The sequence below is a fragment of the Syngnathus leptorhynchus genome, chromosome 11 (genome assembly GCF_054491065.1).
Source record: "Syngnathus leptorhynchus isolate UIUO chromosome 11, UIUO_Slep, whole genome shotgun sequence".
In the NCBI taxonomy this organism is placed as follows: domain Eukaryota; kingdom Metazoa; phylum Chordata; class Actinopteri; order Syngnathiformes; family Syngnathidae; genus Syngnathus; species Syngnathus leptorhynchus.
Window position 1 is genome coordinate 12021049 of NC_141205.1, and position 17635 is coordinate 12038683.

The following is a 17635-nucleotide window of genomic DNA, read 5'->3' on the forward strand; positions in this document are numbered from 1 at the left end:
ACACAATTTGATCAGGTGCCATGCATGTTGTAGAGGCTGACAGCAGAGGGAATGAAGGACCTGCGGAATCGTTCCTTCTTAAAGCCTGGGTGTAAAAGTCTGCTGCTAAAAGAGCTGCTCAGGGTGTTGTCCATGATGGATTTCATCTTAATTAAGCATCATGGACAACACCTCCATGACATTGAACGCTCCCTGAGCAGCTCCTTGAGCAGCAGACCTTTACACCCACGGTGTAGGAAGGAACGATTAATATACATTATACAAACAATTAGTTTCTATTTTTAAGGGAAAAGAAACACGCTCAGTTTGAAAACGGAATAAATTTTACATTTGAGTGGAAAAGGATTACAAAGTGAAAATGTAGTGTGGGTTTCGTGTGGGTGTTCTTCACTCCGTAAGGTGGTGCGCATGCGCAACTTGCGCCATTGGCGTGTCCTTGGCTAATGCGCCTCCGCTAGTGCTAGCCCCGCCTTCCCATCGGCGAAAGGACACGTTCAAGATGGCGCTGTCCGTGAAGTCTGTTCTCCGCTCCGGAAGGGTACATAAACGTCAAAAACACTTCAGATGTGTCGTTGGCGTGATATCTTGAGTTGATCTCGTCTCTCTGACGTCCTACAGAATGCCGTGTCGATCCTGCGGCGACGAGCATTTCACAGGAGCGCACCGGCAGCGGTTCAGGTCAGTGTTAGCAGCGAGCATGCTAACGTCACTCCCCCCCCTAAACTAACATCTGGTTTGGTATATTTGCATCACTTTGAAATGTTTCTTTCCATCCTCGGAATGGCTGGCTGTGATTGCCTTCCACCGGCCTCCTTTCTTGCCATGTGTAAAAATGATTTCACTCATTTTTTGGTGAGAATTAAGCTTGTATTGCTACTTTGAGAGCTGAAAAGGTTGCTAAAATGTACCCTGGGGAGGGAGCATATCATTACGTGACAACCCTTTGTAAAAATGAAATTTAAAAAAATCCTTATGACACAAAGTGTCAAATGGTTATCTTTTGCCGTTGTGCGCTGTCCTCAGGTGACTGTGCGAGACGCCTTGAACCAAGCCTTGGACGAGGAGCTGGAGAGGGACGAGCGCGTCTTTCTGCTGGGCGAGGAGGTGGCCCAGTATGACGGCGCCTACAAGGTGTGCACACGGGCACGTCCTTGTGCAGCCATCCTGAAAACGGCCACGCTGGTCGCTAAATGCCACGCTTGCCGTTGAGCGGCAACATTTGTTTCCGTGTTGTCGTAGGTTAGCCGCGGCCTGTGGAAGAAGTACGGCGACAAGCGCATCATTGACACTCCCATTTCAGAAGTAAGCACTTGTGTAAATGCTCACCGTAGCAACAGCAAATGTTATTTCATTTTCAATTCCGGAATGTCTTGAGAGTTTTGTGGTGATGAGCATCAGCTGTGTTCCAGATGGGATTCACCGGCATCGCGGTGGGGGCAGCCATGGTGAGTGTCTCTACGAGCCGGATGACTTTCATTTGACCAGGAAACTTTCAGCTTAAAGATCGATTTTTGTCTTCCAGGCAGGCTTAAGGCCCATCTGTGAGTTCATGACCTTCAACTTCTCCATGCAAGCCATTGACCAGGTCATCAACTCGGCGGCCAAAACCAACTACATGTCGGCGGGGCTGCAGGCGGTGCCAATCGTCTTCCGGGGGCCCAACGGAGCCTCGGCTGGTGTCGCCGCGCAGCACTCGCAGTGCTTCGCCGCCTGGTGACTCGTTACTACTTCCTGTCCGCTCTCCGCATTCATTCCTCCCGCGGGATGTTGCGGCTTTCGTTGGCGTAGCCTACAACTCGAGTAGTAAATAATCACCGTCGTGAAACAAGTAGAAATCTCTTAAAGCAAAAGTTCAAAGCAAAGTAGCTCACTAAAAGAGAACAGCGCAAGAACTTGGTTTGAAAAACACTTGGAACGACCTTAAGCGCTGATAGAAGCAAATGAATCGGTCTAAAACGCAAATATTATGAATATAATGCAATAAAAAAAAAATATTTTCTAAAGAACACAACGTTTGTCTTCATAGAAGAGTGGACAAAAATGCATGATAAGGCCCAAGCAAAGAATTGACAGCAAAATCATTTTCAAATGTTTTATTGTTTTGTTCTTTCTGCGCTCCTCAGGTACGCTCATTGCCCGGGTCTGAAGGTGGTCAGTCCGTGGAACTCGGAGGACGCCAAAGGCCTCCTGAAGTCGGCCATCAGAGACGACAACCCGGGTGAGTCAAATCAAACACAAAGGCGGAAATGACGACGCTGACAAAATGTGCACGCGGACAGTGGTCTTCCTGGAGAACGAGCTGATGTACGGCGTCCCCTTCGAGATGTCCGACGAGGCCCAGTCCAAAGACTTTACCGTGCCCATTGGCAAGGCCAAGGTGGAGAGGCAGGGTGAGAAGCCGCCTTCGCATGCTGTTGTCCCGAACAGCGGAGGACCTTCTGATGTGCCATCATTTAGGTTCTCACGTGACTTTGGTGTCGCACTCTCGCTACGTCAGCCATTGTCTCGATGCCGCTGCCATCCTCGCCAAAGAGGGAATTGAGTGTGAGGTACAAAAGCAAACGTCCAGCTTGTTTCTCTCACGTTTTTCAGTTTGAACTTTTGGTAGCAATATTTTTGTTGTAAATCAGGTGGTCAACCTGCGAACCATTCGCCCCATGGATGTGGAGAGCATCGAGGCCAGTGTGATGAAGACCAACCACTTGGTGACGGTGGAGGGTGGCTGGCCGCAATTCGGCGTGGGAGCAGAGATTTGCGCCAGGATCATGGAGGGTGCGTCGCCTTGTCTTGTCTGACTTCCGCACGTATATCTGCTTGTCGTTATTCTTTGACGAATGATCCATCCATTTTCTGAAGCGCTTAGTCCCCACGGGGGAGCCTATCCCAGCCATCATTGGGCAATAGGCGGGGGACACCCTCACTTCAATCCCTGTGTCCCTCACCTGCTTTTTTTTTTTTTTCTGATGTTGATGTGCGTAAGCCAACGGGAGTCCACATTCGTTTTTTTTTTTAATGTGGCATTGACCTCTTTCCGATTGGCCACAACCAACTTAAACAAAAGCCGTTTGGTCTGTGTTCAGGGCCGGCCTTCAACTACCTGGATGCTCCGGCCACCAGGGTGACGGGCGTGGACATCCCCATGCCGTACGCCAAGATCCTGGAGGACAACAGTGTGCCGCAGATCAAAGACATCATCTTCTCCATCAAAAAGACCCTCAACGTGTAAAACCTGCTTTTTAAATGAACCTATAGTTGACCTTGAAAGCACGAGTTCCACTCCAATGTGCACCTCTTTCAAATCATGAATCCAGTTATCAGTTTATTTATTAGGTACCATTGGGGAGCCCACCTGTTTAGCCGAAGCCACGGGTGGTGACGTATAAAGCAGGCCAGACAATTTTCTGGGGCTCTTTGGATGTTGTCACGGTAAATGACTGTTACAACAATTAAAGAGAAATACTTCCACCTATGACTTGTGTTTCCAGAGGTTATTTTTAGAAGTTGGAGGAAATTATAAAATGGAGTTAAAAGACAAAATTTCGCCCACAGTGATATCCACCATCTTTTATAAAAAATGACCATGTTTAGTAAGGCTTTTTTTTTTTTAACAAGTATAGCAAGCCTTTTTTTTAAAAATAACATGTATATTAATAATCAATTTGAAACCCTACTTTAACACTGTAACCCTAGTTTTAAACCCAACTTTGAAATCCTAACCCTAATTTGAAACATGACTTTGAAACCCTTCTTTAAAACCCTAACCCTGCTTTGAAACCCTAAAACTAATTTGAAACCCCCACCCAAATTTGAAACTCTACTTTGAAACCCTAACCCAATTTTAAATCCTAACCCTAATTTGAAACCCCAACCCGATCTTGAAATCTTACTAACCTCACCCTAGTTTGAAACGCTAATTTCAAACCCTTAATCCATTCATGTGGTAGAAAACGATATAATCTGCAGCCACATCTGCCCTGGTCAAGCAGGCTGACGAAATGCGTGGCAACAGACGCAATGTCCACCACCAAGCGTCCGCAGCTCGAGGACACATCAAACGGGACCTTCCGATGACAACTGCTGTATCTCTAATCCACGGCTGTGTATCCATGTAACTAAATATTCTACAATACTTTTTTTTACCTTAACAGTTCATCGACGAGTTGCAACTTCAAAAAGAGACATTGTAAAATGTTTCTATTTTTGCTATTTACAGGGTTAATTTTATGCGTCCTTGCATCAAACCTATCCAGTCTTTCATTTTTTGTATCATGTAATCTGAAGAAATTCAGAGTTCCTCATCTCCATTTTGACTTTAGTTTGAATGTGACACTTTTAAAACCTCCCGCGTTCCTGGGCTGACTTGAGCTTTTTTCAGGGGGCCGACAGGTCGGCCCGTCCCACCTCCGAGTGTCCCTTGAGCAGGCCCAGCCGCACCACCACCACCTTCCTCTTCTTCTCCTCCTCTTGCTCTTTTACCTCCTCCTCGTTATCCTCCTCTTCTTCTCGCTCCCGCTTCCTCTTCTTCTTCCTCTTCTCCAGCTCCACTCGCACCTGCTCTTCTTCTTCCTCCTCCTCCTGGTCGTCGTCGTCCTCTTCTTCCTCCTCCTCATCTTCTTCCTCCTCGACATCATCTTCCTCCATGTCAATCATGTGACCTTGATTCTCTCCTCCATTCTATCCGGAAAAAATACAAAATGGTCTTCATCAATCGGTGGAGGCGAGTGCTGATTGAGGGCCAATCGTCTGCTGCAATTTTGATTGATGACATTTTATTCGTTACGTATCTTTATATCAGGATTTTCTGACGTTTGTTTCTTCTCTTTAAAACATTTTTGACAGGAGTGTGACAATTTCTAGTTTTAGTTCCAATGGCAGGGCACACAGAGACGAACAACCATTCGCACTCACACCTAGGGACAATTTGGAGTGCTCAATCAGCTTGTTTTTGGGATGCGGGAGGAAACTGGAGTGCCCGGAGAAAACCCATCAAAATATTGTAATTTTTTTTTTGGTTGCTTTTTTAAATAGATACTGACGTTCTTCGCGTAAAGCAGAATTGTGTGCTTATAAGAATTGCTTTCATTTAAAAAAAAATTTAGTTTTTCATCTTTCTTAATTCAGAATTAATAATTATTTTGTTTTGAATGAGCATAAAACAGAGTGATATGACACTACAATCGTTTTCTTTCAAAATGTTACTAATTTCAACCTTAGATTCGACTTTAGATCTATAAAGGAGTCTGGCTGCTCTGCAATTTGCGCGGAAGGTGAGAGTGGATGTGTCTGTCAACGGAATGTCGGGGTGAAAGTGGCTCCTGTTTGCCTTTTGAAATTTGCAGACTCACCGTCTTGTTGACACCGGCGGCGCCATGCAGCCGGTGCAGGCGCAGGCGCACGGTGTCCTTGTTCTGGCACAGACCCAGGCTGTTGAGGGTGTCCAAGGCGGGTCCAGAGCAGCCCTGCAGACGCAACTTGGCCCCCAACGCCGCCTGCAGGAAGTTGTTGGTCCAGATGTTCCTGGTGAAGAGCGGCACCGCCAGCGTCAGCACACTGCGCCGCAGCACCTGAAGCTCCGCCTCCGACGCTGACAGCTGGCTAAGCACGCGCAGGCACACAACAACACATTTAACTGATTTGATTTCTCCCACATCAAGCAGAATCGTTCTTCTTTTTTGCGTGATGCACAACATTCGGTGTGACTCATGATCAAATATCTCCCCCCCCCCCCCCCCCCCATTTCAAACATTTGAAAATTTTGGAGCCAATATATTTTTGAAATGATTGACAGTCATTTTTTTTTGGCAGACTTACTGCCTGCTCTTGACGAGGGCACCGACGGTGGGGAAGAGGGAGCGCAGGCAGGTGGTGACCAGCGGCGCGTGCTCCTGCGCCCAGCTGAGGCAGCGCGCCCACGGGAAGAAGGAGAGCAGCTTCTTGCTGGACACCTTCTGGTGGAAGGGGCTGTCGGCGTGGCGTGACAGCGTCTTCATTTCCTCGCGCAGCTCGCGGCTCAAGAAGTCCATCATGGGCTTGCGGGCGCCCTTGGCCGACCAAAGCGTGCGGAAGGCCGAGCGGTAGCACGACTTGCTCACCAGCAGCGCCGCGCGGCTCTTCTTGCCCATACGCTGGCCTTTCTTCCTGTGGCAGCTGCTCGCCTGCAAACCACAATTGGTAAAGGTCAAAATCTTTTCAGATGGAATGTTCTGCCCTCAGGCTCGCATTGACAACGTAACAAGCCGCAATACGAGCCTGAGGGCACTTTGACATCATTTTTCAGTCAATGTCAAAAAGGCTCTTTGCTGGTTTTTGTTTGGGTGAGACAATGTTGTGCTTGCCCTAAGAGGGCACGGCCAGCGCCTCACCTGTTTAGCAACGGCAGGTTTGAGCCACAAGACCCTCTTGCCATTGTTTTTGCGCCAGCATTTGGTCCTGATGACCTGCGCGCAGGTTTCACACACAAAGGACTTTTTGCCGATGGCGCCAGCGTCGGGGAAGACCCACTGGGCGGCTTCCGGCGTGGTGAAGGTGAACACGGCCCTCCTGTTGAAGCCTCGGCCCTGCCGCTCAAACTGATCTGTTGAGCGAGAGAGAGCAAAAAATATAGTCATTCTGCCAATACCCCATAGAAATCTCTAACGACAAAGTAACGGTGGTGTAAAAATTGCGGCCGGGTCATTTAACAGGCAAGTACCTACTTAAATATAGCTGCCATTGTTAGAAAATTGGGAGAGAGGAAAACCTCCAACAGCGCTCCAGGTCGAGTGAGGAGAAAGGTTGCTCCAACACTGCGATAAGAACTAGGGCATGAGAAGATGCATACTGACACCGTTGCTACCCTCAACCAAGCAAAATTCTCATTTGGATTTGAAATGGACCTTTTCTAAATTTGTCATAGAAAGAAAGCGTACGAGGGATGCCATATCAGTCAATTGGACAGATGGCTGTTGCTCAGGCCAGGCATGCTGGAAATGGTTCGACTGTAGTTCAATTGACACCGAAATAAGTTAGATGATCAAAAAATACATTTTCCATGACAGACCCTTGCAGCAGGAGCACATATTGTCCTCCTGGCCCTTGGTCCGCCGACGTCCACGATGGACTGGAGCTTTGGGGAGCTGGTTCTTCTCCTCTTCGTCATCCTCATCACCCCCGGCGCGCGCTGGAAGTTCGGCGGCGGTGGAGCTGTCAGCGAAGTCAGTGTCGGCATAATCGTGCTCGTTCGACTCGGATGGAGGAGCAGAGGCGGCCTCGTCGTCTTCGTTGACCGCCACGGTGCTCTTGGCTTCTTCGCTCGTCATCGCGAAGCGACTGGGAACTTCTCAGAGAGTTTGCAGTATCCCAGAGGCCATCACTTGGCTCACGTTAGCCACGAGCTAACACGTCCAACCTGCCGCAGTGAAGTCCCTACAAATCGCCCCCGCCGAGGCGAGGCGAGGCGAGGCGACGTCCTCGCCCTTAACGTCTTGACAAGGTTTGCTAAGTGGCAAGTGGCAACAGCCCAGTTTGAAAAGAGCTCAAATGTGGGAAACGGGAAGCGACATCAGACTAACTTGACTTCCGCTTTTGTGTGCGCCCCTAAGTGATTTTGCCGCCTCTACGCGGAGGGCGTTGGATCTGCAACTTTATCAAATGATTTTTTTGGACTCTATTATTTGTGGTGTTGCGGCTCCGTGGAACACGTCCGCCTCACACTTAGGAATGTGTGTGTGTGTGTGTGTGTGTGTGTGTGTGTGTGTGTGTGTGTGTGTGTGTGTGTGTGTGTGTGTGTGTGTGTGTGTGTGTGTGCGTGCGTGCGTGCGTGCGCGCGTGCGTGCGTGCGTGAGAAAAATAAATTCTGATTATTTCTATTGTGTCCTGACCAACAGGGGACAGCATGTGAGGCTGGGGACCATCACATCTGACAGCCAGACCACCAGCACTGGCCCTTCCCCAGGGGTGCTTACTCTCCCCACTGCTCTTCTCTTGCTCCACCAACGATTGCTCCTCAGGCGACTCTCTGTGAAGCTCCTGAAGTATGCGGACGACACCACTCTCATCGGACTGATCCGGGACAATGACAAAACTGCGTACAGACAGGAGGTGGAGTGGCTGGTCCACTGATGCAGCCAAAACCACCTGGAGCTGAACCCGCTCAAGACCGTGGACATGACAGTGGACTTCAGGAAAGACCCTTCGCCACTTCCACCCTTCACCATCCTCAATACTGCTATTCCCACCACAGAAGGTTTCTGGGATCCACAATAATCTCGGGACCTGAAATGGACCGGCCATATAGACTCTGTCAGGAAGAAGGCCCAGCAGAGGTTGTACTTTCTGAGACAGCTCAGGAAGTTCCACAGGAGCTGCTGAAGACCTTTACACTGCCGTCATCCAGTCTATCCTCTGCACCTCCATCACTGTCTGGTTTGGATTGGACGCCAAACAAGACAAGCACAGACTGCAATGGACAATCAGCACTGCAGAAAAGATCATTGTTAGAGATGTTCTGACTCTAACTTATTTTGCAAGAACCACACGGGAGACAGTATGCCCATTAAGCACTTGCAAGCGGAGAGCCTGTTCGTTACTGTAGGTACAGCAATGTTCGAACAAACTCTGCCGTTAGTCTCTTACAAGAGCATATCTATTGAGAACAAGTAGGGTGAGGGTGACATTGGACATGTTTGGTGGTCACCTCAGCAACTGGTTAATCAGTGCAGAGGGCCCCAGCTCATTGTTTTACAAGGCCGTGGAAACAGAAACTAGTGGAGCATTGTAGATGACTAACTAAGCAAGAAAGTGTTTCCACACCATTTGGAAAGTTTCAACAACTGAATGGTTAAACTTTTCAGAGTCAAGGAAAGGTAAAAGGTTTAAACAAATAATTCTAATAATAATTCTAGTCGACATTCCAACATAATCATACGATCAAGATAGTTTATAAACCCTAACAATAATCTGGAGCAACCTCCTATCTATCCAAGACGTTTACCTGTCCAGGACCAGGAAATGTGCAAGTAACATCTCTATAGATCCTTCTCACCCAAATTTCAGTCTGTTCGAACTACTCCCCTCCGGACGGCGTTATAGAAACCAGCAGACACAGAGACAGCTTCTTCCCCCAGGCTGTCGCTCTGATGAACTCACATCACTCATAGTCTCGGAGACATCACTGGGCAAAAACATCCTGCTCTTGCCACTTAAATGTCATATCAGATTTTTTATCCAAATTAAATCATTCTCCATTTGATCTGTTTTATTTCAACTTCATATGCAACAAATTACTTCATAATCACAAAATAATCTTCCATAGTCTTTTTGTTGTTTGCTATCACCGAGTGAACGGCGGGGACGTTTAGTAGTTTGTAGAGTTAATACAAAGTCCGTATTTTTTAGTTTTTGTTTGTTTTTTTGCCTTTCCTTGTGCAGCGTCACTTGCAGCGTCTCTGATTTAGTCCTTGGTGTGAGGACATTTGAATGAGGAATTGTCTGTGTCACTGATTATCTTGCAAACGGACACTCGTGTGCGGGTGAACTGCGAAGGGACGGAGGAAACACGCTCACAACCGATCATGAGCGGTGGGTGGCTCATCGGATCGGTGCAGCGTCGGCAGTAATGCGGACTCTGTACCAGTCTGTCGTGGTGAAGTGAAGTGAGAGCTGAGCTAAAAGGCAAAGCTCTCAATTTATCGGTCGATAAGTCGTGACCGAAAGAACGAGATCCCGGATACAAGCGGCCGAAATGAGTTTCCTCCGCAGGGTGTCTGGGCTGAGAAGAAGCTTGGTCATCCGGGAGGGACTCGGAGTAGAGCCGCTGCTCCTCCACGTTGAGAGGAGCCAGATGAGGTGGCTCGGGCATCTCATCAGGATGCCTCCTAGATGCCAAGCTTGATGTGGTGGGGCACTGCCCCAACTTGATCCAAGAATTGTGAAGAATTTTTTTCTTTTTTTCTTCCCTCATAAAAAAAAACTATCTGCTATGTTAAAATGAAGAAAAACAAATATTGCTGTGGCCTGTTTTCAAGGCTTTCCGCCTCAAATACGAAAATAACTAAACCACCGCCCTCTGTTTATGACGTCACTGTTCAACCCTGGTGTCATATTTCCAGCCTTATTTGTTTTTATGAACTTTAATGAGTTTATGTCGAGTACTGTTGTCGTTGGTGCCATCTCGTTGTTACGTCGTATTTTTTCTAAAGGTAATTATTTTGGAGTCATTCCCCACGTTTGTCGGGCCGGTTCTCCCCCCACCCCACCCCACCCCACCCCACCCTCTTCTTGTGTGGCTTTGTGTCCCGCCCCCTCTCCTTTCTCCCTGGCTGCCTCAGTCAGCCGCTCCGCCTCAACGCAGCCATTTTATGGTGGAGCGGCAGCGCGCGGCGACCGGAGGATGCCGAGACAGCGCGGTTAAGAGGTAATTTCGCCTTGATCTCTCTCTCTCGCCCGTCGTTTGGTCGAATTTAATACGTCCCACTGGCTACGTCGGCCGTAGCGAGTGGAAGGACGAGGTAACGGGGCTAGCTCGCCGGTCGGAGCCACACCACCGCCGCGGAAGCCTCCTCGGCCGCCTCGGTCGCGACGGGAAACTTGACGCCCGCAAGTCCGTGAAAGAAAATGAAAGAAAGAAAGGAAAGGAAACGAAAAGGCACACCCTCCGCCCTAACCGTCCAAGTTTGCTAGGTTGTCAGTGTAGCGCGGGGGAGCCCCAAATTGAACACTTTTCTTAAAAATATGACCGGAGTCTTGTTTTGCGGGCGCCGTTCCGATAGGGGGCCCCCGAGATAAGCGTGTACTGGATCTAATCATGGCTTGCTACTATTTGCGTTTGTTTTCTGCTCACAGAAGTTCTAGTCACACTAAAGGTGTCCTGAGTTGAAAACTACATGTGGACTTTGCACACAGACGTGGCAACACTGCTTGAAAATTTAAATTTGACCAGGCACTTCTTTAGGTTCTGATGTTAGGCTATGGTGCAATGATTTGTGTGAATTGATGCATCCAACAACGTAATATTTTGATTTCTCCACTTCGGCATCCTTGACTTGTTTTGGACTACAAAAGTCTCTCCGATTAACACGGCAGATTTGCCATCGTTTGGCCACACCCATTACCTTGTTTGTTTGGTTTGTCCCGCCCCAACGGATGTGATGTAATAGATAAAAATACGTCATAGAAAACTGAACAAAGTAAAGAAAGCTCCCAAACAGATCATAAAAGTATCTCTGCAGCACCTTTTTCAAGAAAATGAATATAAAAGCAAAAAACGTGGGTTTTCCATGATAGGTCTCTCTTGCGATTGACAGCTTTGAAAGGAAATCCTCCCATATTGCAAATAGTCAACATAGCATCATCATAATAAAGCATTATTATTATTATTCCCTCCAAAGCCCGCTACAGTTCAATTTGATTACTTTTGGAGTTGCTGATTGTTGACAGCTGACTCCACCCACATCGGACCTTTAACTTAAAGAATTTTCATCGCTTTTTGACCAACTGGAATTGTCGCCCTTTTGGGATATCACTTGGAATTTCCCTTTTACTCTTTTGGACTTCTTTTGTCTTATTTCCAACATTGGACTGAGATGTTCTGTATCCGTGAGTAGAATCATTATATCTATGCAATCTGCTTGTTTTCTCTTATTTGTTTATTGCTTAACCATTCTGGCTATTTCACATTCTATTTATCCATCCATCCATTTTCTGAACCGCTTTGTCCCCACGGGGGTCGTAGGCGTGCTGGACTGGGGAAACATGTTACGTGACCGGGACGAGGGTCTTGACCTGAATGAATTGAGTGTTGATTAAAAAAAAAGATTTTTTTTTTTCCCTGTGGGGCCCAGTACCAAATAACCCACGGACCGGTACCGGTCTGCGGCCCGGTGGTTGGGGTCTTCTGTTCTAGAAAATCGTTGCCTTAGTAACCATCGTCGGTGGTATGTGCTCGCTGTACAACTAAGACAAAATGTCTTAGATACCTATGGGATAATCAGGGGAACTGTGTTGAAGTTAATTACAGTCTCATGTCTTGTATCTGGTCTTTGAGTACCGTAGCATCGAAATTTTCACAGAACAATCGGGAAGCATGACAAAACTCCAAACTGAAATATGAATGCAGAGAATCTTTGAGTATGTCCGCAGTCAGATGCAATGGCAGAAAGCTCTACAAGTCCTATACTGAAAAGTACGATTAGAAAGCCCAACTTGGCTGCAAGGAGGTTCTGTGGCTCCACAACATCCAGAGAAGGAATCACGTAGGATAACAACGATGGCCAGTTTCTGGTTGTTTTAATAATAATGGCTTACATTGGCCAAGTCTTGAATAATATGATGCAAATCCTTCCAAAGTGTTTCTTGTCTGGTGCTGGACACCTCTAACCTGAAAGCTAATCTGTTTTGGACAATTGTACTTGATCCTGGTACACCGTCAGTACCAGCATACTTCAGTGTTAAAGGCCCTATACTGCCGGTTTCTTTTTGATCTGTTCCAGTGGTTGTCCCCTTTGACATCAATCGATGTTGTAAATTACACTGAACCTTCGTGTACAACCAGTCAGGAGCTGTCAGTTAGTCCTCCATTTCCCTTTGACCCGATTTAGATTTTACCTTCTTGGAGTCTTGGGTAATCGACTGAGTAACCCAAATGAGGATGGTCAGTTGAGTTGTGTTGAGTGATTTTTGTTTTCTTTGTTTCCTTGGCCAGGATTGCTAACATGGCTGAGGCAGTGCAAGGTCCTGTGGTTGGCCGGCCGTCGGAATTTGCCAACGAGGAGGAGCGGGCGGTTCACACCTGGTCTAGAATTGCGTCAGCCGGCCACAGTGTCCTCCTGGAAGCGGTGAAAATCCTTACCCCCACGTCCAGGGATCTCTCCAGTACCGATGAGCTGGTCACCTTCCTGCAGGAATTGAGCAAGGAGGGCCACAAGCCCACCGTACTGCGTAGCAAGGACGTCTATGGCTACCGCTCTTACACAAACCAGCCCTTGACCGTGGGCATGATCAAGCCACCTAGCCGGAATGTCAGGCTGACACCCAAGAAGCGGCGAAGGGTTCGAGTTAAGAAAAGAGAGGTGCATCCTTCCTGGAACCTCTTTCAAAGTGGAAACCCCAGAATCCAAGGAGTTCGACCTCCGGAGCAACTGATGGACCAATGCACTAGTGCCTACAGTAAGAGCTCCGTTCGGACTTGTGAAATCTCTGAGGCTCCCCAGGTGCAATCGTGCCTCAGGCTGACTAATATTAAAGGTTTGTCTGGTTGCCACACAGCCAGACTCCAGATCCAAACCACGTGGGACATACCCCATAAGACTCCCCCAGCTGTCTTTTTGCAGAAGCAGCCCCCTCCAGCACTTTCAGGAATACCATTGCAGCCTTCCCAGAATGGCGGTGGGGCGTCCACCGGAGCCGTGGCCTTGTTCAGCCAGAAGAGCTTGTCTTGCCCCATCAGACTGGATGGCGCTCTCATCGGTGACTCTGCACCTGTATTCTATGCCAACGGCAGAGCTTTCCCACAGACTCACACGGAGCTCACCAGCAATGGCTGGGTTGGCAACGTCCTCCACCAAAATGGACTAGGCCCGAAAGAACAGTCACATCCCACCCCGCAAAGAAACCGCTGGCGAGATAAGAAGTGTTTGCGCTCAAAGGTTGTGAAGGTGGACGACTCTCGCTCGGTGGACGAAGCTCGATCCAAAGCACAGAAAATACTGCAGGTCAACCTGTCTCCCGTGATACAAATCCACCCTCTGAACCACGTGTTGAGAGACTTCCGACACCGGAACTGAAACGGACACTCCCTCCGAGCATATGCATTGTTTTATTAGTGTCTTACACATCTGTCAATTTTGACCTGGATACCCCTTTGCAGCAAAGTTCTTTCATGGGTTTCTAGTCTGACAGTTGGGATTCCTTGAAAGGCATTAGAAGTAGGGAGTTGATTTTCCTAGCAGGCTGGGAAATGACTTAACGTTGAATACTGGTACATTTTCACTCTCGCCGCAATTCTGTATTTCCATTGGATTTTCACTTTTTCAATCCTCATGGTCTTAATATGGTCGAAGTACCATTATTTGGATAGGATTCCCACACCCAGTTGAAGAATTCCACCGTTTGCTTTCAGGATGGAAGGCAACACTGTGCTTCCGTAAAGACTTAAGAACAAAAGACATAGCGGCAGGCCTCCAATAAAACCACTTTGCTAAATTCTGCAAAAACATGGAGTTGGTCTTCCTTTTTTTGTTGGGTTGTCGTAGGGTGGTAAGGGAATGCATTGGGATCCACTTGAGTGTGGTGGTGGTGGTGGTGGTGGTTTGCTTCCTGTTTGGGTCAAAGGTTTTGTTGCCCTCCACTGTTCCTTTTTAGTTCTACCTACAAACATACACTGTAGGTAGTATTTTGGACTGGCTGTTAGAAATATTAAAATGTTTGCAAAATCTGAGTCACCTTTTCAATATGTATACAAGAATTGATCTGCTGAAAAGTTTCCTTCTGTCCAACGCATTTCCGTTTTGTTTTGTTGGGTATCAAAGTTGGCTGTTTTACGCTGCCCACCCAAATTTTTTTTTCCAAATAATTCTGTTTATCTTGTATGTGAAACGTGTGTTTGAAAAAATCCGGTTTTGAAAAATCTTTTTTGTTCAATAAAACTGTTTTGAAAACCACTCGGAACATGTTTTCACCACTCGGAACATGTTTTCATTTGGGGCGAACTCCCATTTTATGCTATGTTTTAGGACTGGAACATAGCAAATGTGCTGTTCCTCAGGGTTTAGTCATAGCAACCGTCTCTGGCCATATCTTTAAAAGTTTTTTCCTTTATTGATAATATGCTGGTTATGCTTACATTTCATTGTTGGCACGTGTCTTCGACAGTTTTTCACATTCTGTTCCACGTCATTTTGCGTTTTAGCGGTGAAACTGGTGCTAGTCAAGTCAAGTTTTTATATAGCCCTAAATCACAAGCAGTCTCAAAGGGCTCTGTCCTCTGCATTTAACCCATCCCCATGTGATTTTGATCCATCCCCTGGGGGAGAGGGGAGCAGTGAGCAGCAGCGGCGCCGCGCTCGGGAATCATTTTTGGTGATCTAACCCCCCAATTCCAACCCTTAATGCTGAGTGCCAAGCAGGGAGGCAATGGGTTCCATTTTTATAGTCTTTGGTATGACCCGGCCGGGGTCATATTTTGCTGCCGGCTGATTTCTTTTTAATGTAGAATCTGCAGGATTTGCTTCAAAACACTATGCTTAATTGTTGGATTATTTTCATTTTGAATATTCATTCTTCCCAAACGGCTAGTCGCCATGCGGTCAAAGAGGTCGGTCTACGTCTTCGGTCTTCACTTCCTCCCCCCAGTGGGTGCCGCCGCCAGTTTCGCTTCTCTGGCTTTTTGTGTGGTGGGGGGAAGGGAGCCCGAGAGGGAGGAGCACCAAGCGTCGATGAAAACATCGCACCACTACACTGCTTTGATGTTTACTCGTACAACTACTTCCGCTCCCTATCCACAATATCATGGCTTATTTGGTTCGTGTTGCATATCATCGTTACCCAAATAGATGGAAATGTAAATATTCCATTCAAAAAAACCAACCAAAATGTTTGCACAATTGAATAACGATTTTTATATAATGGATATTAAAGTCACTTAAAAATCCCAATACAGTGATATGGGGGTAAGAAGAGTGAAGAATTGTTGCGTTCAGATTCCTTCACACATTTTCTACTCCTTATAGGGAGATGTCAAGGACTTTTCTTATTCCTCCACTGTACAGTGGGGCCTTGGTTTTCGAACGTCCCGGTTCTCGAACAAATCGGTATTCGAAGAAAAAATTCGAGATTTTTTTTGCTTCGGATGTCGGACGAAATTCGGTTGAACCTCGTGAGATGAGCCGAGAGGACCTGCATGCCAACTGACTCCGTTCGTTATTACATTCTCATTACTCTGAGGATTGGAGTTTAAGATCAGGTGATCATGCCTCCAAAGGAAGCAAGTGGGAGCAGTAAAGCCATCCTAAAACACAAAGACGCTTGCTCCTAAAGCAATGCGACAGTGAGCACCCGGCCGGCGCGCTGCGGGCGGTTGCGCGATCAGACCAAATTAAGATCCCTGCGCACTGAGGTCCACTTCAATTTTGGAAAGTACATCAGGACTTTAAAACTATTTTCTAAATTTCAGCGACGACTCGGTCACAATAATGCAACCAGCGCGGTGCAAGTTGCACGGTCGGCGACGCACTACGGTTGCGCGTTCGGAGGTGCGCTTCAGACAAAAATGCGCAAATGAAAAAATGCTCAAAAAGGCGGTTTTTTTGTGCTTAGAACGGATTAATTTTTTTTCCATTATGTGTAATGATAAAACATGATTGGAATTCGAACGATTCACTTCTCGAACAGTCTTCTGGAACGGATTGTCGTAAAAAATCGAGGCTCCACTGTATAATTTAATTCTTCAGTATATTTGACTATAAAAAATCCTACCAAGCAATGAAGGACTCGGGACTGTGCGAAAGAGCGACAAGACAGCCTCGATTTCAGCCTCCAGGGTTGGGGGAGGGGGACACCATTTTACGAGGAAGAACAGAAAAAACCTGAGTGAGGAGAAACGACATGGCCGGAAACCAACATGGCTGCTCTGCTCGCACGTGTTGATTATGACCAACCTCCCTCCCCCTTTCTTCCTTTTCCTTCCCAAAGAAAAAACAAGGAAAAGCTTCAAGCCAGCTAACATGAGTCAGTAAAGAATACACGTACAAGTACAGCTGATTGCGCAAGTCTAAGATATTTGATCACGTTCGATGTAGTTGTCAGTATTTCCTTTCCGCGGCTCAAAGCAGTGTTTTGATCATTGTTGCATTTTATATTTTCACATTCCAACATTCATTCACAAATGCCAACATTGATGTTAGCATTTTCAGAATCCATAGCGTTTGTCACGTTTTATTCAATGAATATGATTTCTAGATTTTTGAATTGCGTTCATCCAAAAATGGTGTCGCAACAAATAGCTTCCGATGTGCCCTTTTGTTCCATGCCTAAAATGGCTTCTGGAAATCGTCACTTCAGACTATTTCTTTTGGATCAGACGACAAATTGTGTTCTGCGTTTGCATCATGTTTACATATTTGTGCGGACATCATGACATCTCGGCATGTCACCGCAAACAGTGGGAGCTCTTTTGTGACGAGCTCAGCACATTGGCAGTGCCGACATTCTACACTATCAATGATTCACGACACCATGCAAACTGTGTGTGTGTGTGTGCTTGTTTGTTTTTGTGGGTGTCTGTGTTATCGTGTATTTGAAGGTGATTTTCTTTACATTTACGTGCGCCCGTGTTTGTTTTTGTGTGTCTTTGTGTATTTGAGGGTATTTTTCTTTACATTTATGTGGGTTTGTTTTTCCATGACTGTGAGAGTGTGTGTGCGTGTTTGTTTTTGTGGGTGTCTTTGTGTCATTGTGTATTCGAGGGTGTTTTTCTTTGCATTTATGTGCTTGTTTTTCTATGACTGTGTGCGTGTGTGTGTGTGCATGTTTGTTTTTGTGGGGTGTCTTTATTTACATGGCTGCTTTATGTGCTTCTTTTTGTATGACTGTGCGTGTGTGTTGCCCCAAAACATAAACACCACCAGAGAACCTTGAGGAAAATACTCAGGATTAAATGGGA

At 46.8% G+C, this 17635-nt stretch overlaps 3 protein-coding genes across 4 annotated transcripts; 2 read left to right on the top strand and 1 right to left on the bottom strand.

Annotated features, from left to right (window-relative positions):
* Positions 1 to 409: 409 nt before the first annotated feature.
* On the top strand, positions 410 to 3469 carry pdhb (pyruvate dehydrogenase E1 subunit beta). The gene is made up of 11 exons (XM_085925237.1): positions 410 to 538; positions 619 to 678; positions 1024 to 1131; positions 1240 to 1302; positions 1410 to 1445; positions 1523 to 1713; positions 2124 to 2218; positions 2280 to 2390; positions 2458 to 2549; positions 2631 to 2772; positions 3081 to 3469. Exons 1-11 carry the CDS (start codon positions 500 to 502, stop codon positions 3224 to 3226), a joined length of 1083 nt encoding a protein of 360 aa, XP_085781363.1. The 5' UTR covers positions 410 to 499; the 3' UTR covers positions 3227 to 3469.
* LOC147049594 (uncharacterized) lies at positions 1981 to 7596 on the bottom strand. The gene is made up of 5 exons (XM_085925230.1): positions 7040 to 7596; positions 6363 to 6574; positions 5812 to 6155; positions 5346 to 5595; positions 1981 to 4674 (listed from the first exon to the last, which is right to left on the bottom strand). The coding sequence occupies exons 1-5, from the start codon at positions 7296 to 7298 to the stop codon at positions 4372 to 4374; spliced, it is 1368 nt and encodes a 455-aa protein (XP_085781356.1). The 5' UTR covers positions 7299 to 7596; the 3' UTR covers positions 1981 to 4371.
* Positions 7597 to 10226: 2630 nt separating this feature from the next.
* Positions 10227 to 14636, top strand: ccdc71 (coiled-coil domain containing 71). Of its 2 annotated transcripts, none has more exons than XM_085924832.1 (2): positions 10227 to 10393; positions 12680 to 14636. In XM_085924832.1, the coding sequence occupies exons 1-2, from the start codon at positions 10338 to 10340 to the stop codon at positions 13758 to 13760; spliced, it is 1137 nt and encodes a 378-aa protein (XP_085780958.1). In that variant the 5' UTR covers positions 10227 to 10337; the 3' UTR covers positions 13761 to 14636. The 2 variants fall into 2 exon arrangements, with proteins under 2 accessions (XP_085780958.1, XP_085780959.1); XM_085924833.1 differs by lacking the exon at positions 10227 to 10393 and adding an exon at positions 10410 to 11574.
* Positions 14637 to 17635: the final 2999 nt, after the last annotated feature.

Bases quoted from the DNA above. Each gene is read 5' to 3' on its own strand.
- pdhb (XM_085925237.1), top strand. From the start codon at position 500: ATGGCGCTGTCCGTGAAGTCTGTTCTCCGCTCCGGAAGG. The intron at 1,132-1,239 runs GTGTGCACACGG...GTGTTGTCGTAG, and splicing joins AGTATGACGGCGCCTACAAG to GTTAGCCGCGGCCTGTGGAA. The intron at 2,391-2,457 runs GTGAGAAGCCGC...GCCATCATTTAG, and splicing joins GGCCAAGGTGGAGAGGCAGG to GTTCTCACGTGACTTTGGTG.
- LOC147049594 (XM_085925230.1), bottom strand. From the start codon at position 7,298: ATGACGAGCGAAGAAGCCAAGAGCACCGTGGCGGTCAACGAAGACGAC. The intron at 6,575-7,039 runs GTCTGTCATGGA...CTCGCTCAACAG, and splicing joins TATGTGCTCCTGCTGCAAGG to ATCAGTTTGAGCGGCAGGGC. The intron at 4,675-5,345 runs GTGAGTCTGCAA...TTTTCCGGATAG, and splicing joins CCGCCGGTGTCAACAAGACG to AATGGAGGAGAGAATCAAGG.
- ccdc71 (XM_085924832.1), top strand. From the start codon at position 10,338: ATGGTGGAGCGGCAGCGCGCGGCGACCGGAGGATGCCGAGACAGCGCG. The intron at 10,394-12,679 runs GTAATTTCGCCT...TTCCTTGGCCAG, and splicing joins CGAGACAGCGCGGTTAAGAG to GATTGCTAACATGGCTGAGG.